The 25,179-nt window shown below is 53.1% G+C and overlaps 1 protein-coding gene across 3 annotated transcripts; it reads left to right on the forward strand.

Moving 5' to 3' along the window:
- RORC (RAR related orphan receptor C) lies at nucleotides 1-25,112 on the forward strand. 3 transcript variants are annotated; one of them, XM_037997935.2, is made up of 11 exons: nucleotides 1-101; nucleotides 2,376-2,405; nucleotides 14,479-14,564; nucleotides 14,942-15,083; nucleotides 16,322-16,834; nucleotides 17,053-17,174; nucleotides 18,056-18,269; nucleotides 18,428-18,535; nucleotides 18,706-18,816; nucleotides 20,326-20,435; nucleotides 24,447-25,112. In XM_037997935.2, the coding sequence occupies exons 1-11, from the start codon at nucleotides 62-64 to the stop codon at nucleotides 24,606-24,608; spliced, it is 1,638 nt and encodes a 545-aa protein (XP_037853863.2). In that variant the 5' UTR covers nucleotides 1-61; the 3' UTR covers nucleotides 24,609-25,112. The 3 variants fall into 3 exon arrangements, with proteins under 3 accessions (XP_037853863.2, XP_007975345.3, XP_072864477.1); XM_007977154.3 differs by having other exon boundaries at nucleotides 18,137-18,269; XM_073008376.1 differs by lacking the exons at nucleotides 1-101; nucleotides 2,376-2,405 and adding an exon at nucleotides 3,874-5,846 and having other exon boundaries at nucleotides 18,137-18,269.
- The last annotated feature ends 67 nt before the right edge of the window (nucleotides 25,113-25,179 follow it).

Consider the following 25,179-nt stretch of genomic DNA (forward strand, 5'->3'; position numbering starts at 1 on the left):
CCCTGCTCCCTGCCCTCCTGGGCAGCCAGGGCAGCCAGGACGGCACCAAGGGAGCTGCCCCATGGACAGGGCCCCACAGAGACAGCACCGAGCCTCACAGGGTAAGAGGCCCATGGCCCTGCCTGCAGTTGGAAGAGACTGCCGGAGGTTCAGAGGAGGGGAGAAATGGGAAGAGAATGGGCAAGAAGTGAGGAGGGGAGGGAGGGACAAGAGTGCAGAGGAGGAAGGCCTGGGTTGGGGGGCAGTGCAGGAGGGTGAAACCGAAGGAGAAACTGGAGGAGGGGCTGGGAAGATGCCAGAGGAGAAGAAATCGGAAAAGGAGAGAAACAGGAAAGAAAGGGAGAAGCGGGAGAAGGAAGGAACAGGTTGGAGGGTAAATGGGAAGGGAAGAGCCAAGTCAGGGGAGCCAGATCTAGACCTAGCAAGGGGTCAGAATGTGGACAGGCCCTCCCAGGTGTTGGCCTGCCCCAGGAGGCACGGGGACACTGCCTCCTTGATCTGGCCAGGACCCCAGGCAGCAGTGGCTGGGAGGCTGGCTGCTCCACTTTCTGTTCATTCACCAGTGGAGAAACCTGTCCTTTAAGGAGTGACAGACTTGGGGAGTGTGGCAGGGGGAACCACACCCTGTCAGCTGCCCACGACCACATAGCCTGGCCCTTTCCTCCCACTCACCCAGGGGTGTGGGATTTCATCTCTGCAGAGAATGTGGGGCACTGGGCCATCAGCAGGCAGGGACAGAATGTCAGGCCGTCATTGGCCCCACCCATGGTCCAAGTCAGGAACCCCCTCAGAGCAGGATCCCAGGGCCACAGGCTTGGTCAGCTGTGAGCATGGAGGAGGAAAGTTTGAGGGCCAGAGCCACCAATCTCCAGGGCCACCTGGTGAGGAAGAACTGGCTGCCTGAGTGAGCAAGGGGAGCGCCGCCACCATGGGACTGCTGTGAGGTGTAAGGCTAGAGGCCAGGAGCCGGTGCCACGTCAGGGAGGAAGCTGGGTGGGGCCAGGCAGGAGCAAGGGGGAGGTGGATGGGGCTGGGTGGGGCCTCGCCACCTTGGGGCAGTCTTTTCTCCTCCCTTACCCCAGCAGAGCCCAGAGCCCAGGCCATCAGGCCACTGGCCTCCACACAGCCCAGTGACCACGGCCTGCCAGTGGGGAGCATCTCCTGGGCAGAAGGGCATTGTGTGTGTGTGTGTGTGTGTGTGTGTGTCAGGTGTCGAGACTGAACAGCAGAAGGAAAAAAATAACAGAACGGAGTCAGAGGTTAGGGAAGCTATAGGGGGTGTAGGGCATGGTTGAAGGGCTTTCTGAGACAAAAGACTGGCCCTGTGCTCTGTGATGAGCTGCTATGTGGATGCAGGAAATGGACCAAGGTCTGGCAGGGGAATCCCCTTTCCAGGGGCTCCCTGGCTAGGTGTTTCATAGATGCTAACTGCATGAATGGGTGACCCCCGCAATCATGCTCCAGCAAAGGCCCTCCCCTCAATGGCTGCTCCTCCTGGAGGTCCACGCATCCCTGTGACCCCCATCAACCCACTCATGCTCCCGACTGCCTAATCTCCACCCAGACCCGGCCACGCAGCAGCAGCAGAAAAGGGATGCCTTCCTTTTCAGGCTGGTAGGCCAGGGAAGCCTGGCCCGTGGAAGCCAGAGAGGGTCTGTGTTTGCAGCTCTCCCTTCCTCTTCCTCCAAACATCCTCTCCCCCTCCTCCCAAACCTCACATCTCTAAGCCCTGGTGTTTTCAGGCATAGATAAGCAACCAAGAGACTTCAGTCCCACAGAAATTTAGCTGTGGCTGTAGGATATTTCTTGTGCACCTCCAGTGAACCAGGTACTATGGAGGGCTCTGGAAATTAAAGGTGAATAAGACTGACACGGTCCCTGCATTCACAGGGCTTTACAATTTGGCAGGGAAGACCCATTTCGTAGACAACGACACAATTACAGCAGTTAGGTGACAGGTGACATGGTGAGTGCCAGGAAATAAAATGCAAGGAGCTAAGTGTGTCAGCACGAGGGCAGGGGAAGGGGGTGTGTGTGACTTCTCCAAGGAAGAGACATAATCAGAGACCTGAGGGAGAAAGAGAAGTTGGCTAGATTAAGGGGTACAGGAGGGATAGGCATTCTAGGCAAAGGAGTAGCCTGGGGGAGCCCCAGAGGCAGTGAGGGGCCTGACAGTTCTGGGTACCTGGAAGAGGGCCAGCATGGCCCAAGAGCAGAGGAGGAGATAGGGGCACTGCAGGGGGTGGCCTGTCTGCCCTTCAGAGGCCAGGCTCTGAGGGAAGGAGTGCGGCAGTGGGATCCTAGGAGTGGGGGAAGTGTCTCAACTCCTCATGGTCTTCAACCTTTGACGTCAACCCCCTCTCTTGTCTTTACAGAGCTGCTGGCTGCAAAGAAGACCCACACCTGTGAGTAGGTGGTCCAGGGCAAGAAAATGGCTGGGGCACAATGAGATGGAGAAGAATTCAGCAAGTAATCTGGTGGGGGAACTGAGGTTGGACAGAGGTGGAGGAGTCAGGAAGAAATGGCAGGCAACAGGAAAGCAAGGGGAGGTGCGAGGAAACCACAGATCAGGGCAATGGGAGGAGATGAGGAAGAAGCCTACGCATGAAAGGAAACACTGTAAAGAAACCAGGAAAGAACAAAGGAAAAGGGAACCGCCTTGTGAAAAAGGGTGAGGAGAGATGCTGGACAGAGGCAGGGAGATGGGAGCGGGTGGGGGCGGACTGCCAGGCCGGAGAAGGAAGGAGATGGAGGTGGGGCAGTGTGCAGATGCGAGGTGGCCTCAGGAACTCAGCGCTGCTGCCATGGGAGGAAGGGAGCCTGCACCAGGCTTTTTGTCATTGTTGTTGTTTGTTTGTTGGTTTGTTGGTTTGTTTGTTTGAGACAGAGTCTCACGCTGTCACCTGGGCTGGAGTGCAATGGCACAATCTCGGCTCACTGCAACCTCCACCTCCCAGGTTCAAGCGATTCTCCTGCCTCAGCCTCTCGAGTAGCTGGGACCACAGGCACCCGCCACCACGCCTGGCTAATTTTTGTATTTTTAGTGGAGACGGGGTTTCACCATGTTGGTCAGGCTGGTCTCAAACTCCTGACCTTGTGATCCACCCCCCTTGGCCTCCCAAAGTGCTGAGATTACAGGCATGAGCCACCTTGCCCAGCCTGCACCAGGCTTTGTGGTGCTGAGCCAGGTTTGGTGTTCATCTCTGTGGTTAACACATTCTGAGGTGTGAACAAGCCTGAAGCCAGCCTGTGCAGGACTAGAGAGCAGGAGAGTTTTATCTCTGTAGGAAACAGAATGGACAGGGGCACTCTGTGTCCTGGGGCCCTGAAAGCCAGACTACAGCAGGTAGGAAGGGCACTAGAGCTCAGAGAGGACTTCCCAGTGGATGCTAGTGAATAAGCATCCTCTCTAGGAACCACTCAGCACATCAGCTCTCCTCTCCTAGTTTGTGGCAAAGGCTAGTCCCCCAGAGAATGCACCTAGTCCCAAAGCTATGCCCATTAGGGCCACACATGCCCTTCTGTAAGCATAGGTCCCTGAATCGACAAGAATCCCTCCAGGGTAGGAGTAGCCACACCATTTCTCCGTGGCTGTCCATGAGACAAGTAGAGACGTGTCAGAGAGCAAAGCATTGCCCTCCTCCCTGAGCTGGGCAGCCCAGGGCTGAGGGCCATCCAGGATGCTACCTCCTCCTGGGTGGGGGTTGCTTTGCTCAGCATAATCCTGATCAGTGTCTCGCCTGCCCCTAGCCACAGGGCCCCACGGAAATGCTGAGCAGGGCCCCAGGAGGAAAGCGGGTCAGGGAGTGACGCGGGTGAACTGGGGGAGGTGGGTCACGGACCATATGTGGGTGGGGGGAGTAGGGGGACTTTCGGAGCAGTAGGAACTGGGAGAGGTCAACCCCTATTCCTTCCTTTAACCCCTGACCTCAGAAACCTCAGCCAGGACCATACCTCCTTATCCCTTTCCCAACCCACCGGTCCTCATGTCCCCACCCCAAGAGTCCCAAGGATCCAGGCTGACAGCCTCTCCCCGACTCCACAGCCCAGCTCCTGAAGCCCCAGGAAGGCCCAGGACGGCAAGGAAAGGCCTGTGCCTGGATGAGAGGGTCTAGAGTCCCAGCAAGATTAGATACCTCTCAGGAGTTTGCCCCACAGAATCCAGGAGACATTAAGGCCTCCCCCAGGCCGAGACTCTGAAAATTGGCTCCTGAATTGAGACAACCCCAAGATGGGGGTCCAAGATGGGGAACCTGGGGGAACTCCCCAGACCAAGAGGGAGCCTGAATACTGAGGGGCCCTGAAGAGGGACTCTCAAAGCCAGCGTACAACACAGAGCACATAAGAGGCTGAGAAGGCCTCTGGAATTGTTTGGCCTCTGAGAAGGATCTCCCTCCCCCAGGCCAAAAAACACTCCAGAGAGACTCACATGCCAAGGGACCTCCCAGACTGAGACACCCTCAAAAGCAGACTTGAACCAGAGAAACCCTCCCATCCTTCAAGTGGGATCCAAAGCCAACCTGCCTGGGCTTGAATCCTGACTCTGCCACTAACTAGCTGTGTAACCTTGGACAGGTTACTTAACCTCTGTGTATCTCACTTTCCTCCTCGAAGTGAGTATAATGGTAGCTACTTCATAAAGTTTTTTTTATTTTTTCTTTTTGAGACAGAGTCTCACTCAGTTGCCCAGGCTGTAGTGCAGTGGCATTATCTCAGCTCACTGCAACCTCCGCCTCCCGGGTTCAAGCGATTCTCCTGCCTCAGCCTCCTGAGGACCTGGGACCAAAGGCGCTCACCACCACGCCTGGCTAATTTTTGTATTTTTAGTAGAGATGGGGTTTCACCATGTTGGCCAGGCTGGTCTCAAACTCCTGACCTCAGGTTATCCACCTGCCTCAGCCTCCCAAAGTGCTGGGATTACAGGCGTAAACCACCACCCCCGGCCCACATAAAGTATTTTGTGAGGATTAGATATTCCACATAAAACATTGAGAACCATTTCTGACACATAATGGTAAGCACTATTATGATTATGAGCATGATGATGGTGATGATGATCATTATCTACACTCCAATTTCAGCAGTTTGGCTCCTAAGGAAATTTCTGATTTCCTTCTGCGGATTGTGGGTATTTGCCTGGTGATTATCACTGCTTCTATCGTTTCTACGTATTCCCTAGCACAAGATATACGTGGTGTCTGCAGGGAGGAGCGTGGGCATGGGGGTGGTAGGACAGCCCCCCAGGCTGCACCACACTGGGCATGGCAGTTGGCAGTCCACAGAGTGTCAGGTGGCACATGCCACCACCCCAGGCAGACATCCTGTGACTTACCTCTGAAAACATCCCTGTCCCTGAAGTCACCTGGCAAAGAGGGTCAGGCTCGGAAGGTCCTCAGGGGGAGGAGGAGTAGAAACCTGGCCTCAGGCTCGTGTGAGCTCCATTCCGGCTCCCCAACCAGAACTACCCTGGCGGGTGGAAACAGCTTTTACCGCGTGTGGCTGTCGCATGTGGTTTTGGAATTTTCCAACGCCCCCTACGATTGGCTGCCCCTCCCCTCACACCCTGCCCCAGGCCCAGATTGGCCACGTGGGGCGCCTGTCATCCTACTCACTGCACCCCTTGGGGGTGGGGTGGGGGGTTGTCACTTGGCCACCTGTGTGGTGCGGAGCTTAAACCCCCCAGCCCAGAAGCACTGGGGGAGAGTTAGGTGCAGAGCTTCAGGCTGAGGCACTGCTGAGAGGGCCTCGCCCCGCCTCTGCTGCCAGCTGCACCCCACTCTTGGACCACCCCCTGCTGAGAAGGACAGGGAGCCAAGGCCGGCAGAGCCAAGGCTCAGTCATGAGAAGTAAGTGAATGGGGCCACCTGGGGGCGGGGGAGCCTGGACCCTGTCGTCACCCCTCTGGAAAGGAGGATGTCTTGGGAGCAGTGCGAGCAAAGCTGAGTGCTCCTCCCTGGCAGGGTACGTCCTAGTCAAGGTCAAGATCTGTTGGGAGATGGGTGGAGCAGCTGGGGAGTCCTGCTGGCCAGGCGGCTCCCTGACAGCAGCGATGGTAAGAGGACTGTTGAGGATTTCCTGAGTTCCAAAAAGAACCTCCAACAGTATCTGAGGTATCCAGGCCCCCCATTTTACAAAAAGACTGAGAGCCAAGGAGGCTGCATAGTTCGCCCAAGGTTACACAGCTGGTATCTGATGGAGGCTGGTAATTACTAGGGGCCCTGAACGCACTCTCCTGGCTCCTGTTACAGTGTTTCCCTCTGTGCCTCCAGCCTGCTTGTGAGGAAAAGGAGGCCAGAGCCGTTGCTGTGCTCTGAAGCAACAGGACGGCAAGAGTCAACTGAGGTCGGCAGGCAGCAGGGCTCAGAAACCCTGCATCCAGGCCTTAAAGCCATCAGGCTTTCTGCCCAATCCAGGGACATGAGGACTAGGTGGAATCCAGTCAGGGTGCACCCGGGCACATGCCTTTGTGTGTGTGTGTGTGTGTGTGTGTGTGTGCGCGCGCGCGCGGTTCTCCAGGGTCAGTCCTGGAGTTCCACCCATTTGACGGGGGAAGCAAGGCTGTGGAGATGGGATTGGAAAGACCTCAGGCTCACCCTTTTCCTGGCTTGGAGCCCTGGGCCAACAGTTGGTGGGCAGATGTCTGGGGTTCCTGTGCCTTCCAGCAGAGCAAGGGTGGGCAACCTCAGGAAGTCCCCTGTACTCGTTGTGAAGGGAAGCCAAGGTGAAGGAGGAAAAGGGAAGCCCCATGCCCCTATGGCTGAGGCCTGAGGCAGCCCCAGCTCCAACCTGGGGTCTTCCCACAAGCCACAGAAGGGAGGCCGAATTGAGTCCTGGAAAGACCCCTGGACTGACAGTGTAAGACCAGGCACTTGTGCCACCTGTCACTGGCTGGCCATATAGACTTCGACAAGCCAAGTCCCTGGGCCCTGGTCTACCATCCGCAAAACAAGGGAGCTAAATTTTAAGATAAAACAACAAAACCAACTATGGAGAGTCTCGCAGTTCCAAAGGCCCAGGGCCAAGAGAGAGCCTAGTGCCCTGAGACAGGCATCCCCAAGGGTGATGAAGGAGACTCAGCTCTCCCAGAAGTTAGAAGGAAGGGAAACCAAGGAAAGAAAAGAGTTCCACTTCTGTGGTGGGGACTGAGGCCACAGTGCAGGCATAGGAGCTGGAGTGGATAAGGAGGGCTGGGGAGAAGAGCCAACGGCTTCCACACAGAGGAAAGGGCCCCTTGGAACTTCAGTTTCCCTTCTAGCTTCTCTCTATTAGCAGCAAACGCTGGCAAACTGGTCTTCCCAGAGAGGGCCCCTAATGAGCAAATCAACCCTGGGATGAAATGACCAGGTGTGCTTCCAGCCCAGCAGCAGAGCAGGAGTCCCCAGCAGGGGCTGAGGGAGACACCTGGCCAGCTTTTCATTATACCTACCCCCACCACACACACACAGCCCTACCCAGGGAGGTAGGAGAGAGGGCCTCCTCTGACAAGGGGGTCAGTGCCACTGGTCCTTCTCACTTTGACATTTACAGGTATCTCATAGCCCTAAGTTATCTGACCCCAATGAATGCTAGCCACCACCAGCCCCTCCAACCACCGATGGTGAGAGTCAAAGCACGTGGGGTTTGGGACTGTGACACACCCAGAGACCAAGGGCCCGGCAAAAGGAACAGAAACAGATCAAGAAATAAGGAGAGATGCAGAGGCCCAACTCAAAGGGCAGGTTTCTGGAACACCTGAGGAGAGAGTAGCATCCAGCTGGAGGTGTGAATGGAGAAACACCAATAGGGCCAAACACATGGAAGTGCGGCTGGGCGCAGTGGCTCATGCCTGTCATCCCACTTCGGGAGGCTGAGGCTTGAGGCCAGGAGTTTGAGACCGGCCTGGGCAACAAAGTCAGCCCCTGTCCCTACGAAAAAAATTTTTTTAATTAGGTGGGCATGGTGGTGTGTACCTGTAGTCCCAGCTCTTCAGGAGACTGAGGCAGGAGAATGGTTTGAGCCCAGGAGTTCAAGGCTGCAGTGAGCTATGATCAATGTCACTGCACCCTAGCTTGGGTGACAGAGTGAGACCCTGTCTCTTAAACAAACAAAAAAACATGAAGATGTGAAGCCCAGAAACAGAGCTGAAGTGCAGAAGATCACAAGGCACATAGACACAGGGAGAGGCGGAGAGAAAAGATAACTGGCAGTAAAGGGAAGACAAGGAGACACAGGGTCTAGGACAGTGGTAAGGGGGAAGTAGGGTGGCTCTGACAAGGATGGCACCAGTGCCCTGCCATCCGACCTGCTGCTGTCAAGTGGAGAGAATGTGTCTGTACGCCAAAGAGACTCCCAGCCAGCCAGAGGGAGGGTAGCCCAGACATCTTCCCCTAAGGGCATGGCCAGTGTGGCACCAATAGGCACTTAGGCCCTGGCATTTGGCCTGGATGGGGAGGTGGGAGGCCGAGGGGTGTGAGATCACTGTGAGCTGGTCTTTCTTAGGTTTGGTCATGATCATGAGGAACAGTGGGCCAGGAAGGACTCCAAGTCCCCAGGGTACACAGATATCACCCTGAGAGCCCAGGGTCATCTGAGGACTCTGTGAAGGGCTTCTTCCTTCCTTGCATCACTCCAGCACCCTTCTCTTTCCCCATCTTCCCATTCCTAACAGAAATACCAAACCCCCGAGCCCAAGGCACTAGACTCTGAAAAGACTCAACTTGTCCCAGCAAAATGAAAATATGTGGTCCCTACCAGGAACTCCTCCCCATCCCCTCCCTCTGTGCTGCTGACTCAAACTAACAAGTAACAGGACTTTCTAAGGGCTAAGGGCTCTCCCAGGCAGGCAGCCCAAGGCCCTTGCTCTAGTTCTCATATGGCTAGTCCTTTCTGAGGTCTCGCCTTCACGCCTGCTGCTGCAGTGCAGCCCCTTCCCTGGGGCTCTGAGGCTCAGAAAGGATGGAGATGTCTATTTTGGAGGAGGGACAGTGACAAGGCAGGGCCTCAGGGTCAGAGCCAAGGTCTTTGTGGGTCCACTACACTCCTGGGCAGCAAAGGTGCCCTGGGAAAGGGGACAGACGGCCCTAGAGGCAGGGAAGGCGCCGATGGTAACGTCTGGGCTCCCACTCGCCAGAGCTTCCTCCTGGTGATTCATCCCCTCCCCCATTCGCTGGTTGTTTTCACTCGCCTTTCTCCAGTCCCAGACTGCGGGGGTGGCGGAGGCACCAGGAGGGGGGGTTTCGGGTGGCTGGCTGGCTGTCATTCATGGCTTTTCAAAACCCCAGACTCTCCCTCGCCCACCTGAGTTTTAGCTTCACTATTTTCTCAGCCCTAGGATCTGGGTGTTTCAGCAGAAAATTCTCACCAGGAGCTGCGGGGAGGGCCCTGGCCTGGGCTGGGGTAGTGTTCACCAGGTAGAACCACTTCTTCCCCGGCCCCCATCCAGCCCTCCCGCTCCTGCTCCCCTGTGGTGGCACCCACCACCTTGGTTTCCAGCTTTGCAGAAGCTGGGGGAACTGAGAGCTGAGAAAGGAGGGAGGCTGGTGACAGGTTGGGGTGTGCAAGGGACCCCTGCCCAGAGCTGTGGTCTCAGTGGGGATTGAGACAGAGAGTTCTGGCTGTGGGGAGAGGAGGAGCCTAAGCTAAGGAAAGAGATGTATTCCTCTTTCTCACTCATTCATTCATTCTCCAAAGAGAGGCATACCAAGATGTGTGGAAACCTAGTCTATGCGCTAAAGGGGCTGTGGTGTTCCCGAGGAGTCCCCCAGAACCCTGTTGATATATATAAGCCGTCCCACTTGACCTTAGAGAAAGGGGTAAGGGCAGGAGGAGGCTGGGACCTCAGAGGATGAGTTGGGACAGAGGGAATAATATCTCTTGGGATCTTTATACAAACAGGAGTCCTGGCTTTAGTTCTGTGGGTTTCCTCTGTGAATTCTGTTCCTAGACCACCACACTCACCTCACACTTTTTCCCCCACAGCCAATAACCATGTCTTCTACCCAGGTCTCCGGTGTGCATTTGGGCGTCTTATCCTCATAGGGTGTGTAGCTTAAGGCTTGAGGGCACTGGCTCCAGGATTACAGAGATCTAGGTTCAAATGCCAGATCTGCCACTTCTGGCTGTGTGACCTTAGTCAAGCTGCTTACTCTTTCTAGGCCTCAGTTTTCTCGTCTGTAAGATGAGGATGATACTAGCAGGGCCTACTTCACAGGGTTGTTGTGATCATTAAATGAAAATGCATGTAAAGCCTGGCACAGAGTAGAATTCAGCCAATGCTTGTGTCTATCATTATCCTTTCTCCTTAATCAGTATCCACTGGAGAAAAGGGAGAGAGAAAGAGGAGAGGAAAAGGCCCAGCTCTAGACTGATGAGGCACCAGGAGGAGATGAGAACCCCGGGGTTCCTCTGTGTGAACCCATTCTGTACCATGATGGTTGGGGGGTGGTGGTTCTGGGGTTTGAGGGGAGAGATCCCCCTGGGTTGCAGCCCCTCCCCTGCTCCTACCACTTCCTCTCTGTGGCATAGGGCACCTGGATGGGGCCCAGGGTTGGCTTCCTAAGCTGGCACAGGGCCAGGCTCTGGAAGTACTCAAAGAGCACTATCACTGAATCTCGCAGCTGTGAGAGTCGATTAGAGGAGGATGGAGGACTTTGCCTCTACCGTATTTCCCCTCATAGGAGGAGCTACTAGGATGCTCCTGGGGATACTTCAGTCTCTAAAGCAATCCAGAGGAGATTCAGGTTCTTTTTCTAGTGTTGTCTCACAATGAAGTTTTAGAGGTCACACTGGATGGCAGAAAAAATACAAGAATGAGCTCAGGAAAAGATTGCCAACACTGGCCCCACTTCCTAGAAGGAGCAGCCTGGCAAAAAGGCAGGAATAGGGACTAAGTTCTTGCTACTAAAAGTATAGGCTGAAGACCAGCAAGCTTAGGCACCAACTAAGAGCTGACCAAAGTGCAGAATCTTGAGCCCCACCTCAGATACCCAGGTAATCTTGTTTGAGATGCAAAAAGCCATAGTCATTAGATGTCAGTCATTAGATGACTTAAGGAGCTGGCATGTGCATTTGGGCATTTGTCTCTCCTTTTGGAAGCATGTGGAATTGGAGTTTTCTTTTGGAGAAAGCTCTCTCTCAGGAGAGAGCTACAGTGAGAGAGCTGCAGGTGAGATGTAAAGATCTTTCCAAGACAGCAGACGAGGGTAGAGTTAGGGCTGCCATGGGAGCAGTGGTGCAGGGGCTGGCTCGAGGTTCCTGACCTTTGCTTGGCTCTAGTTCCTGGCACTGGCAGGCCCTTAGATGGTAAGTTCCTGGCAGACCTGGCTCCTGGGCAACAGTTTGAGTAATCCTGTGATTACTCAGCTCCTTCTCCCCAATCTGAGTTCCCACCACCTGCTGCTTCAGGGACGTGTCTCCCAGGGGTAGCTTTTGAAGGTGAGTTATCATCAGAGGTGTTTTCAGCTCCTCTCACCAACCCCCAAGTCTACCAGCCCCCTTCCCGTTCTCCCCCACCCCTTCTCTACAAGTAACACACACATTTATGTACACAGCACTGGTACTTTCTTTCTGAGGTTTGGGTAGATGGCATTGAAGGGAGTGCAGGTGGCAGGGGAAGGAGGGGGTAGCAGGACTAGAGGGCCTGAAGTGCAGAGGGGGCTATGGGTTGGGCAAAGGCCAGGATACAAGCGTGGATTTTCTGTGTTTCAGTGTTTCCGCAGCCATCTCTCCATCCCTAGGTCTATGTCTCTGTTTTTCCTGGTCCCAAACCTCTTGGTCTCTCTAGCTCAGTGAGGGTAGGGGGTCTGGCATTCCAGCTCAGAGTCTTTGGCCCTGTGTGCCTGTCTCACTGGGTACTTCTGTCTTGGACTAGGAGGATGGAGGATGGGCTGACCAGGTGACTGGAGACCAAGGCTTTGGTGTCCCCCAAACATGGGTATTTGCAAACGGGGTCCTTGACTGGCCGCATCTTCCTGAGAAGGTCAGGGTCTTGGTGACACTGTTGTGAGGTTCCTAGGGCCAGGAGCAGCAGTGGGTCAAGCATGGGGCAGGGAGATGTGTCTGGGGTCACCCATGTGGTCAGCACACACACGCACACGGATGTGGGTCTTGGAGAAGGGAAGAGGCAGGGAGGCCTGTGGTTGACTGCTGGGCCAGAGCCCGAGTTCCCACTGTGGCTTGGCCTAATCTCCCTCCCGCTTACTTTTTTGGGTGGCCTACGTTGGTTTCTCCCGTCTCTGGTCTTAGGCCACTGAAAAGAGAGATGCCGCAGTATTGGAGGGGGAGGTGTTGGGCAAGAACAAGAGTCCACAGGGCCCGAGTGCTCCTCCCAGCCTTGCCAGGCCCACTGGGCTTCTCGGCCTGACCTCTGCTCAGGAGTAACTTGAATACACAGTGCTTTCCATGGGTGATGTCATTTCATTACTCTCTGTTACCTACAATCACCCCATGGACAGGCAATAATATTTTTATCCTGATCTTGCTGACAAGAAAACACAGGTCAAGAGGGAGAATCTAAGTGACTGGAAGTATGAGTGCCCCCACATTTTCTGCCCCCGTTCCAGACACCAGTGCCCTTTTATTCTCTCTTCCCCTCTTCCCCTGCATTTTAAAGCAGATGCATTAAAATCTGCTCTTAATTTACTGGAAAGAATCTGGAAAGCTCACTTACCGCCTGGTCCTGGGGGGACTGCAGCTCACAACGTGAGCACTGGAAGCTTGCTGCCCGGCAGGCACGTGTGGCTGGGGGTTGGGGGAGGAATCAAGTGCTAACGAAGGGATTTCGGATACCCATGTGCCCTGTCCCCGTCAGGCGCAGCTACTGCCTCTAACTCACTTCAAGGCTGGCCTGAGGGATGATGGTTTAAGAATGATGGAAATAATATTTTGGGGAATGGCGGGCAAGCCGTGGTCTCCCTGCCCACTTCACATCAACAGGCCCTACCTGTGACCAGCATCCAGGCCAGGGACTGGAGGTGAGCTCACAGCAATGTGCATTCACCCTCCAGAGAGGCTGCCACTTCTTTTGCCCCTTTGGTGGGAGACATGTCATAGATTAAAAGGGGCTTTGGCCCTTCTCTTCACTTTTCTGGCCTGCCCTGCCCCAGGGCTCTCCACTCAGAGGGGAGGCAGCAGGTCAGTGATGGCAGAAAAGAGACGCATATGCTCTGGGAAATGTTAAAAAAAAAACAAAAAAAAAAAACCTACAGTAACCAGGGATCCCAAGCTTTGCCCAACTACCTTTCAAGGAAGAGCTGGGAGAAGGCCTCCTTGAAGCTCAGCAGAGAGCCATGGACATTTACAGGGACAGGGCAAAGCAGAGATGAGCCTAGGGCCAGTAGTGAACCACAGGCGTGGGGAAGCAGGTACAGGTTACAGTGAGTTCAGTGGGAGAGAGAACCTGGGGTCCTAGTGCCCCATGAGCAGATGCTAACATACAAACATGCACGTGTGGACGCAGGAGTAACCAGATATTTCGTAGGCTCACAAATGACACGTACTTTTCATGCATATGCACACGCACAAGCACGCCTTCAAACATACCCACTGATACGTGTACCCCAAAAGACAGGTACACAGAGCAGCATAATGGAAAGTTCAGGGGAACTGGGATATAGACCCAGCTCTCAGGCAAACTAGCCTATGACCCTGGTCCAACTGCCTTGCCTTATCTGGCCTAGTCCTTCATTGGTAAATGAAGAGGTTGAATGAGATGGTGTCTAGTCTCAGCCAGTTTTAACACTGATGATTCATGTTCACACAAATGGATACGGATGCCCTTGTACAAACATAAGTGTTCACACTCAGACACACGGATGTACACAAAGCCACCCTCTCGCTGCTCTGGGGCCAAGAGCCTAAGAGCCCTGGCTAATTCTTTCCCTGGGCTCTCAGGCATCCAGCAGAGCTGGGGTGCTGAGACCCAGTTTCCTGGGCTCCTCCCTGCCACCCCCTCATCCCTTCTCTGTATTAGCCCCTCCCTGAGCCTTCACTGACTGGCTGGGAAGAGCTGGCATCTCTGCCTATCCCCCACCCCGGGTGTACCACATCTTCCTGCCATACCCTACACTCTGCCCATGGGAGCTGAGCCTCAGTGGGGGAGGGAGGCACAGAGGAAGCCCCTTGGGCGGGAAGCAGGTGTTGTGAGGCAGTGAGCAGTCCTATGTCCCAAGGAGGGAGGGAGGCAACTGGAGCTTTTCAACTCGAAGGCTGAGCAGGTGGCCCCTCTGCAGCTGCTTTCTCTGCCTCCGTAGCACTGATACAACTCCCGGCCGCCCCTCGACACTCCCCTCCTCTGTGAAACAAACACAGCTTCCTCACATCCTTTGCTGAGAAGCACTTGGCATTTCACTTCCCCTTCCATTTTGCAAGAGGGAAACAGCAAGCTGGAGCTGGTTGGAGAAGTGGGGGAAGCACCAGGTACCTGTATCTGCAGCCCAGGTACATAGTGGTTGAATGCAGAAAAGGCTCCTGGGCTGACCTACTTCTCTTTCTCTCTTCCAGCACAAATTGAAGTGATCCCTTGCAAAATCTGTGGGGACAAGTCGTCTGGGATCCACTACGGGGTTATCACCTGTGAGGGGTGCAAGGTGAGTCGTAGGCATGTGTATGCATGCATGTGTGTGTGTGTGCACACTCACACACACACACACACACACAGCGTCTCCTTAGGGATAAACAAGGGGCTTAGTGGTCTTTGTTCTGACTCCAGGGATGATCTCCTGGGCAGCCAGGAAAATACCTGAGTAGTGCCTCCCTGGAGAACCCTCAACACTGGCAGGGCCCTGTCTTAAGCTAGGGAAATGACTGCAGGATAAATTGCAATTACACAAATAGATGGAGGCGACAGAAAACTGACAGGTCGCGGAATGTAGAAAAGCTGCCAGAGCTTGTGGGCTGGAGGCGTTTGTGAGTGAGCTGGGGCTGGCCAGGATAAGCAGTCTTGCCCTCCACCTGCTTTCCCCAGGGCTTCTTCCGCCGAAGCCAGCGCTGTAACGCAGCCTACTCCTGCACCCGTCAGCAGAACTGCCCCATCGACCGCACCAGCCGAAACCGATGCCAGCACTGCCGCCTGCAGAAATGCCTGGCGCTGGGCATGTCCCGAGATGGTGAGGCCAAGTCGACAGTCCCCTGGGGTTTTCCTGGTATCTCCGGAGGGGCAGCCTGGCCTGCTGAGCTAGACAAGGCTTAACCTGCAAGACTGCCCATCCTCTGGTCTGCTGTCCGTTCCTCCTCCCCCTTACAACCCCTTGTCTCCTCCCCTGACGGGATGGATGGTCACCCCATCAAAGTTCTTTGGAGTCCCCAGCTTTAGGCTTTGCTAGAACAAACCGCCTCTTTCCAAGGTCCGATACCTCTTCATATCTTCTTACTTGGAACGAATTCTCCTCACTCTGCTTCCCTCTGGCCCAGCTCCCATGCAGCTCTGGCACCTTCCCCCGCTACCCCATTGCTGTAGTTCTAGCTCTATCTCCCTTCCTAGTCCCCCATTCCCATACTTAGACACGGGACTGTGGCCAGGAATGGAAACAGAATTGGCCTGAGAACAACCAGAGAGTGGTCATGGGGGAGGGCTGGTGTGTTCCTGGTGCCTTATCCACCCTTCTCACCCACCACCTCCTCACCGGTCCCCCTCCGCACCCCCACCACAGAAGGAGCCCAGGGTGGAGCTGGGGGGGCACGAGGTGATGAGGAGCCAGAAGGAGCCCGTCAGCACTTTTCAGTGCCCAAAATAACAAAGCAAAAGGAAGCACGCAGGGGTGCAAAGGGGCAGGCGGGGCGAGGGGCTGTGCCCCCACACCTGGGAGGGGTGGCGGGGGGAGTAAAAAGGCAGGAAAGAGAGAGCAGAAGAGGATGTTCAGAAACAAGCCGCGGAGCCCGGGTTGGGCTGTGGTGAGTATCTAGGTCACCAGGGAGCCTGCAGGCCTGACCACAGGGAGACCTGTGTTCTCAGCTCTCCTCTTCCTCCGACCCTCCCAGAAAGGCGAGGTGACCCCAATACAGCCTGAGGCCCTCTGCGCGACCACCCCCAGCCCCAATATCTGGAGGCCAGAATCCCCAGCCTAGACTCATTGCTGGAATTTTGCCATGATTCAAAGCTGATTTAGAACTTAGAAGATTTTGCTTAGCAGATTGAAATGGCAGGCTGGACAGACCCCAGAAGCAAACAAGAGTGAGAGGTGGACGGGGTCTTGAGCATAAGTTCCCTAAAGGCTAGAAAAGCTGTGCCTGGAGTCAGTCATTCAGAGAGCAGCAAGTTAATCCTTTAATGACCAAATGCCTGCTGACCCTGCCCTGTGCAATGTTCTCCTGCCTCATAAACCCCTGGTCCTTGGACCTCTTTCAGCTGTCAAGTTCGGCCGCATGTCCAAGAAGCAGAGGGACAGCCTGCATGCAGAAGTGCAGAAACAGCTGCAGCAGCGGCAACAGCAGCAACAGGAACCAGTGGTCAAGACCCCCCTAGCAGGGGCTCAAGGAGCAGATACCCTCACCTACACATTGGGGCTCCCAGATGGGCAGCTGCCCCTGGGCTCCTCGCCTGACCTGCCTGAGGCTTCTGCCTGTCCCCCTGGCCTCCTGAGAGCCTCAGGCTCTGGGCCCTCCTATTCCAACAACTTGGCCAAGGCAGGGCTCAATGGGGCCTCATGCCACCTTGAATACAGCCCTGAGCGGGGCAAGGCTGAGGGCAGAGAGAGCTTCTATAGCACAGGCAGCCAGCTGACCCCTGACCGATGTGGACTTCGTTTTGAGGAACACAGGCATCCTGGGCTTGGGGAACTGGGACAGGGCCCAGACAGCTACGGCAGCCCCAGTTTTCGCAGCACACCGGAGGCACCCTATGCCTCCCTGACAGAGATAGGTGAGCAGCTAGGGGGAAGGGAGAGGGTGGCAGAAATGAGGGAGGGGTTTCCACCAGCACCCTATATCAATCAAACATGAGCCTGAGGGAATTGAGGGGTCCGGATGAGGGGAAGAGGGAGGAGGCGGAGCAGGATAGGCCAGGCTGAGAAGTGCCCTTGTGTGAGTAGGGGTAGGAGCTGGCTGAGATCACGCCATGCCTTCCTTCTTCGACCCCAGAGCACCTCGTGCAGAGCGTCTGCAAGTCCTACCGGGAGACGTGCCAGCTGCGGCTGGAGGACCTGCTGCGGCAGCGCTCCAACATCTTCTCCCGGGAGGAAGTGACTGGCTACCAGAGGAAGGTGAGGCCAGGAGACCTGCAGGAAGGGAACGCAGCCCACCCCCACAGGGAGAGCTCAGAGATGGCTACCTGCACACACCTGGGTATTGGGGCAGGGCGGCACGTCACAGACACAGGCTGGCCAACAAGCATATATGCACACCCTCTAGTACATTTGTGAATGTGTGTATCTGTCTACACCCCAGCAGATGGATGAGCGCTTTTCCTTAGTCCTTGCCTATTAAAATTGTACCTGGCCTTCATCCTACCTCCTCTACCATGCAGACCTTGGTGCACTCTCCTTCCTCCTCTTCCATCAACAATAACAATAATCAGAACCCTGATTACCATTTGTTAAACACCCCTTCTCTGCCAGGCATTGTGCTAAACACTTAACGTAAATTATCCTCAGCCCCTACCACAACCAACCTATGAGGGTGGCATTTATTCCTATTTTTAACAGACAGAAACTGAGCCTAGAGGGGTTAATAGATTTCCTCAAGGTCACAAAGTGGTGGAACCAAAGTCAAATTCAGATTCATCAGGCTCCAAAGTTTATGCTGCCTTTTCTATCACACTCTCATGATACCACCTGTTCTAAACACACTCGCTTGGCACTTCACATTTGCTTCTCTAGGTTACTGAGATCTTGGGCATAACCTTTGTGGGGGAAGGGGCAGCAGTATGTCCTTTTCACCTCAACGAGATGTACATTGTTGGAGGGCAAAGCTGTATCTCATACTTTTTGGATTTCCTTACAACAGCTAACTCGGTGTCAGCAGCCAATGGGTGCTCGGTGTATGGGACTCACTGGCAGGAATCGTCCTGAGTGCATTTGTTCTAAGACCAGGTTTTTGAAAATGCTAGTTGAGAACATAGGAGTTCAGAGCCTACCCCTTGCAGTTTATTAGGTGGGGCTCCAGGGCTCAGGACGATCACGGGGCCACACAGAGCGTACAGCAGGACCCTCCTCCCTCCCTGCAGTCCATGTGGGAGATGTGGGAACGCTGTGCCCACCACCTCACCGAGGCCATTCAGTACGTGGTGGAGTTCGCCAAGAGGCTCTCAGGCTTTATGGAGCTCTGCCAGAATGACCAGATTGTGCTCCTCAAAGCAGGTGCTCAGGGATGGGTGGGCAGGCCTGGGGGCAGGGGGACAGAGCACAGCACGGGGCAGAGCCAAGTGGAGGGAGGTGGCTTAAGGAAATCAGGGGGACAGAGTCAGATCCTGGCTTTGCCTGACACTGTCCCTGCATCTTCTCTCCCCACTGCCCAGGAGCAATGGAAGTGGTGCTGGTTAGGATGTGCCGGGCCTACAATGCTGACAACCGCACGGTCTTTTTCGAAGGCAAATACGGTGGCATGGAGCTGTTCCGAGCCTTGGGTGAGGGGCAGGGAGAAATGAGAGAGAAGATTCTGATGCCAACCCCAGGCAAAGCTTCGTGACCCAGGGCACCCTCTTTCCAGGGCTCTGCTCTAAACACCATAAGGGCAGTGTCCTCGGGCACCATGGCTCCAGCCACTCTCTCACTTTTCTCATTTCCACTCCAACAGGCTGCAGCGAGCTCATCAGCTCCATCTTTGACTTCTCCCACTCCCTCAGTGCCTTGTACTTTTCCGAGGATGAGATTGCCCTCTACACAGCCCTTGTTCTCATCAATGCCAGTAAGTGTCCCTGGGCTTGGGTGAAGGACATTCAGGTGGCAGGGGCATGGCAGATATTGAAGAAGAGTCTAGATCTTCAGATGTGGTTAAATCTGGGAAATAGTTTTAAATAGCAGAATGAGCCCTACTCAGTATTGCTATAATATAAAATGAGTTAAAATAAAGATTCAGAGGACTCTCAGAGAGGGACAAGAGCAGCATAATATGGGGTTGTGGGAAGTGGGGAGAAATGAGGTTGAGAGGAAATGAGCCACGTTCCTGATAGAAAAGTGTCTGATTGTTAGTCTATGGCAGTGACATCATTGTAGCACACATCAGAATCACCTGAGGAGCTTTAAAAACTATTGCTGCCTGGGTCCCACTTCCAGAGATTCCAGTGTACATGTGCTTCGCTACTTATGATGGGGTTATGTCCTGATAAACCTATAAGTTGAAAATATGGTAAGTTGAAATTACATTTAACACGCCTAACCTACTGAACATCATAGCTTAGCCTAGCATACCTTAAACGTGCTCAGAACGCTTACATTAGCCTACAGTCAGGCAAAAGCATATAATACAAAGCCTATTTTTAAATAAAGTGTTGAATAGCTCATATAATTTATTGAATATGGTTCTAAAAATGAACAGCAGAATGATTGCATGGGTGTTCAAAGTATGGTTTCTACTGAATGCAAGTGGCTTTCTCACCAACATAAAATTAAAAAATAGTAAGTCAAATCGTCATAAGACTGGGACCATCTGTAATTGATCAGGGGTGCACTGAATTTTAACAGCCACCCCCAGGCCACCAAGACTAAGAATCACTGCTCTGTGTGAACTAATTTTAAGGCTGTATGCCTATAATGGGAAGACTCTGGATAGCCTATCCACTCCCCTGGCATGGAGTAGCTGGGCTGAGCCAGCTGAATGCTAAGTATTCCGAGAACCTAGGGAAGTGGGTCAAGATGCTAACCTGAGTTTGCAGATCGAGACTATCAGTCTTCTGGCTCTGCCAGTGAGTGGACACCTAAATATGCCCCTCAAACTAGAGATAAAAACTTTAAAGATGACTTCTGGGTATTTTATAGAATCAGGGCAAAAGTTAGCCACAGATTGCTGCAAGCCCCCTGGTGCAGGCCTGGGCACCTTCAGGAAGGCCACCTCCTATCAGGAGACTTTTTCATACATCAGGGAGCTCTTTTCCAACTCTTGTTCCCCCTATGACACAATCTTAGTGCCTAGCATTGAATGAGCTATGTGGAATATCAGGTGACCAGGGAGAAGGTAGCGTGGAGTCAGGAGATCAGAAGTTCTCATACCTTTCATCTCTTCCCAGTTCTCCTTGTAGACAGTTAGCCAAGCCCAGCGTCCCAGAGCTTACCATCATCAAACCAAGGCACACACATGCACACACTCAGCAGAGAAGACCTCTATCCAGCACAGATGTCCAAAAAGATACACCCTTTTGTTGGGAGTTAATGTCCACCTTCTTTCTTGTTCTCATTATGGTCCCACCCCCTCCTCCAGACCGGCCAGGGCTCCAAGAGAAAAGGAAAGTAGAACAGCTGCAGTACAATCTGGAGCTGGCATTTCATCATCATCTCTGCAAAACTCATCGCCAAAGCATCCTGGCAAAGGTAGGAGCAGTCCCTGGAGTAGAAGAGGCCAGGCCCATCGCCAGCTCTGTGACATCAGAGTTTGCGAGGGCCGGGTTCTGCGGGTACAGAAGAGGAAGTGCGGGAATACCACGCTGTGTTAGAGAACTTGCATCAGCAGTAGGAACTAAGGGAATGAACAGCTACTTCCATGTGCATGAAGACTGGAAAGTTAGACAGCCTGGAATTGGGAGGGACCTCCAGGGAACAACTCAGTTTAATATAGCCAGCATTTACCCAGCACCTGCTTGTATAAGGCACCGTGGAAAGATACAGAGATTCGGTTGCCGCCCCCACCAAAAGATTTTAATCTGGTATGAAGAAGAGATCTGTGTATCACTAACGCTAACACAGAGTAGAATGTGGTATGTGATATAATAATAATGCAATTAACAGGGTTTTTTTTTTTTTTTTTTTTTTTTTTTTTTTTTTTTTTTTGAGACGGAGTCTCGTTCTGTCGCTCAGGCTGGAGTGCAGTGGCCGGATCTCTGCTCACTGCAAGCTCCGCCTCCCGGGTTCGCGCAATTCTCCTGCCTCAGCCTCCCGAGCAGCTGGGACTACAGGCGCCCGCCACCTCGCCCGGCTTATTTTTTTGTATTTTTAGTAGAGACGGGGTTTCACCGTGTTAGCCAGGATGGTCTCGATCTCCTGACCTCGTGATCCGCCCGTCTCGGCCTCCCAAAGTGCTGGGATTACAGGCTTGAGCCACCGCGCCCAGCCAACAGGGTGCTTTTGCTGACATGCTTTCTCATCCTCATGGCAACACAGTCAATAGGACAGGTGTTCAAATCTCCCTGTGTAGCAGTCAGGCACAGTGGCTCACGCCTGTAATCCCAACACTTTGGGAGGCTGAGGCGGGTGGATCACCTGAGTTCAGGAGATCGAGACCAGCCTGACCAACATGGTGAAACTCCGTCTCTACTAAAAATACAAAAACTTAGCCAGGTGTGGTGGCAGGCGCCTGTAGTCTCAGCTACTTGGGAGGCTGAGGCAGGAGAATCGCTTGAAACCGGGAGGCAGAGGTTGCAGTGAGCCAAGATTGTGCCATTGCCCTCCAGTCTGGGCAAAAAGAGCGAACTCTGTCTCAAAAAAAAAATCTTGTAGCTATCAGGAGACTTCAGTGACTTAAATGAAGATTGAATCCCAGTGCCCTTTGTGCTTTTTCTATCCCTGTGTCCCCTATGTATAACTATAATAAGAGACACCAGAAAAATGTTATGAGAGTATAAAACAGGGATTAAAAATAATTTGGGGGTAAAAGGAGTGGGTCATAAATACTTCCCAGGGAAGGTGACATTTATACTAGGCCATGAATGATGTAAGATTTTAACAGGCATTCATGGGGGTGGGGCAGGCATTCCAGGCTTAGGGAACAATAGGAGCAAAATATATATATATATATATGCACCCTTTTCCTGGGATCTAACCAAAAAAATGGATGGGATGAGTATGAGAGGCTGGGGATATTTGTTTTATGGGATTTGGGTGTGGGACTAGGGTACAGTGAAGACCAAGAACAACAGGAGCAAAAATAAGGAGGCAAAATAGTGCATATGTGGAGAATAGCTCATGGTACATCCTGACTAAAGCGTAAAATCAGGAGCTGGGATAGACCTACGGGGCAGAAGAGCACCAGCTGATGAGCCTGAAAATTAGGTCAGGGGCAAGTCAGAGAGGACTTTCAATGCCATATAAGAGTTAAAGCTTTATTTCTAGGCCACAGGGAGCTCCAAAGGCTAGAAAAATGACACAATCAGAGCTGTTATTTAGGCAATTTACTTTGGAACCAGTATAAAGGAACCATTTATGTAATTATTCAAGCAGGCCTTTGCTATGTGCCAGGCGCAGGGCTGGGTGCTAAGGATACGGCAATGACTTACACAGTCTGTGCTCTGAAGAACTTGAACTTTAATCTGCTACAGGATGGATTTGAAGGAGGAGAGACAGGAATCTGGGAGAGCAATTGGAAAGCAAATCTGGTTGGATCTGCTTTCGAAATACATCACCTTCCCTACTATTACCACCACTCCGGCCCCTACCAGCTCTCAGCTCTCACTTGGACTTTAAGAGAGGCCTCCTAACTGGGCCCCTGTTCCACCCTCGTCTGCCCTGTAGCAACCACACCACACCTACTCAGCACCCACGGTAGCCCTTTTAAAAATGCAGTCTAACCATGCCCACTTCTGTGGTTTTTTTTCTTGCTTTTTTGTTGTTGTTGTTGTTGTTTGTTTTGTTTGTTTTGAGGCAGAGTATTGCTCTGTCGCCCAGGCTGGAGTGCAGTGGTGTGATCTCGGCTCACTGCAACCTCCACCTCCCTGGTTCAAGTGATTCTCCTGCCTCAACCTCCTGAGTAGCTGGGATTACAGGGGTGAGCCACCATGCCTGGCTAATTTTTGTATTTTTAGTAGAGACGGGATTTCACCATGTTGGCCAGGCTGGTGTCGAACTTCTGACCTCAGGTGATCCGCCCACCTTGGCCTCCCAAAGTGTTGGGATTACAGGTGTGAACCACCACGCCCAACCTTGACTCCTGTTCTCAGCCCTCCTGTAGCTGCCCGTCATGCTTAGAATCAAATCTAGAGTCTGTGTCATGGTCAAGTGGCTCATAACATGATCCCTGCCTTCTTTTCTCACCTGACCTTCCACTGTCCCTTCAAACACCCATTGCAGCCACACTTGCTTCCTTGCTATTCCTTGAACACATCAAACCCGGTCACAGGGCTTTTCTACCTGCTGTTGTAGTCACCTGGAAGGTTCTTCCCCCAGTTTTCCAAAGGGTTTGATCCATCTCTTCATTCGAGAGAGGTTTTTCCTAACCAGTAACCCCATATAAAAAGCTTTAGTTTTCTTTAAAGAACTTATTATCTGACACATTACATATTTATTTTCTGGGCCCCTCACCAGAATGTAAATTTAATCAAGGTAGAGATTATACTTTATTGACTGATCTATCTGATATATCACTAGAGGCCATCACAGTGTCTAGCTCACATTCAGATGGGTTCTCAACAAATATTTGTTGAATGAACAAAGGAAGCTATTGCCATAGCCCAAAAAAGCTCAGAATGAAGCAGTGGGGAGGAAGAGAAAGAATCCAGGGATCTTTCTGTGTGAAGGGATCACACCCTGCTGCCTGCTTTTCCCTGACTGCCTCTTTCCAAGGAAACTAAGCTAGGGGGAGGGAGGCAATGGCAGGCAAGAGACATTTTTAAGCCCCTTGGTTATAGAGGAGACCACAAGAGATAAATTGTTCTTTCAGCCTTGCTCCGGTGAGGTCTCCCTGCCTCCATCTGCTCACTGATTTCTGCGCCTTTTTCACCTTCCCTTTGGCTGAGTGCTGGCAGCGTTGGTTTGACTTGCAGTGTTAGGCGCCTGCTGAGAAAGTCTGTTTAGTTCAAAGAGTTATTAAGCATTTGCCATGTGCTAAGCATTATGATAGGCACAGAGGAGACAGGGAAAGAGAGACCCCAGCTAAGGAGCTGAAATCTAGGGTGGGAAGGCAGACAAATTGGACCATTTTCCTGCAATGTGGTAAGTGCTACACAGAGGAAAGCCCAAAAGAAGGACCTTAATCCAGATGGGGGGAGTTAGGGAAGTAGTCTTAGGAGAGGTGACACTAGATGGTAAGAATTAGGAACGGGAAGAGGGAAACAACATGCACAAAGGCAGAGGCATGTGACCGCATACAACAAGAGTCAGTCACTCTTATAAAAGCATGAACATTAGAGTCTTTGATAAGGTTCATTCTAGAAGTATCGGGAACACAAATTGAGGGCTTCACCCAGAAAACATTCACCTGTCCCACTCTTGCTTCCCTCCAGTGTCCTGAACACACTCGTACTTCTACCAGTGGGATTTGGCTGGTACCAAAGTGCCAAGTACATAAGGGGAAGGCAAGGAGGGTTGGTCCTAGCCCAGGAAGAATGAGCAGACTTCTTTGCTCTGAGGAGAGCTGAAGTATTGACCCTCCCTTCCCCATTAACCCATATCCAGCTGCCACCCAAGGGGAAGCTTCGGAGCCTGTGTAGCCAGCACATGGAAAGGCTGCAGATCTTCCAGCACCTCCACCCCATCGTGGTCCAAGCCGCTTTCCCTCCACTCTACAAGGAGCTCTTCAGCACTGAAACCGAGTCACCTGTGGGGCTGTCCAAGTGACCTGGAAGAGGGACTCCTTACCTCTCCCTATGACCTGCTGGCCCACCTCCCTGGACCCCGTTCCACCCTCGGCCTTTTCCTTTCCCATGAACCCTGGAGGGTGGTCCCCACCAGCTCTTTGGGAGTGAGCAGATGGCTTTCTGTCCGCAGGCTGGCCTGGCAGTGGGACAATCGCCAGAGGGTGGGGCTGGCAGAACGCCATCTCCAGCCTCAGCTTTGACCTGTCTCATTTCCCATATTCCTTCACACCCAGCTTCTGGAAGGCATGCGGTAGCTGGGATATAAGGACTTCTGGGGGACCAAGCCATCCTCAAGAAAACAGGGGCATCCAGGGCTCCCTGGATGAATAGAATGCAATTCATTCAGAAGCTCGGAAGCTAAGAATAAGCCTTTGAAATACCTCATTGCATTTCCCTTTGGGCTTCGGCTGAGGGAGATGGATCAAGCTCAGAGACTGGCAGTGAGAGCCCAGAAGGACCCGTATAAAATGAATCTGGAGCTTTACATTCTCTGCCTCTACCTTCCTCCCAGCTCAACAAGGAAGCGTTTGGGCACCCTACCCTTTTCCTGG

Source organism: Chlorocebus sabaeus, chromosome 20 (assembly GCF_047675955.1).
Source record: "Chlorocebus sabaeus isolate Y175 chromosome 20, mChlSab1.0.hap1, whole genome shotgun sequence".
Classification (NCBI taxonomy): Eukaryota; Metazoa; Chordata; class Mammalia; order Primates; family Cercopithecidae; genus Chlorocebus; species Chlorocebus sabaeus.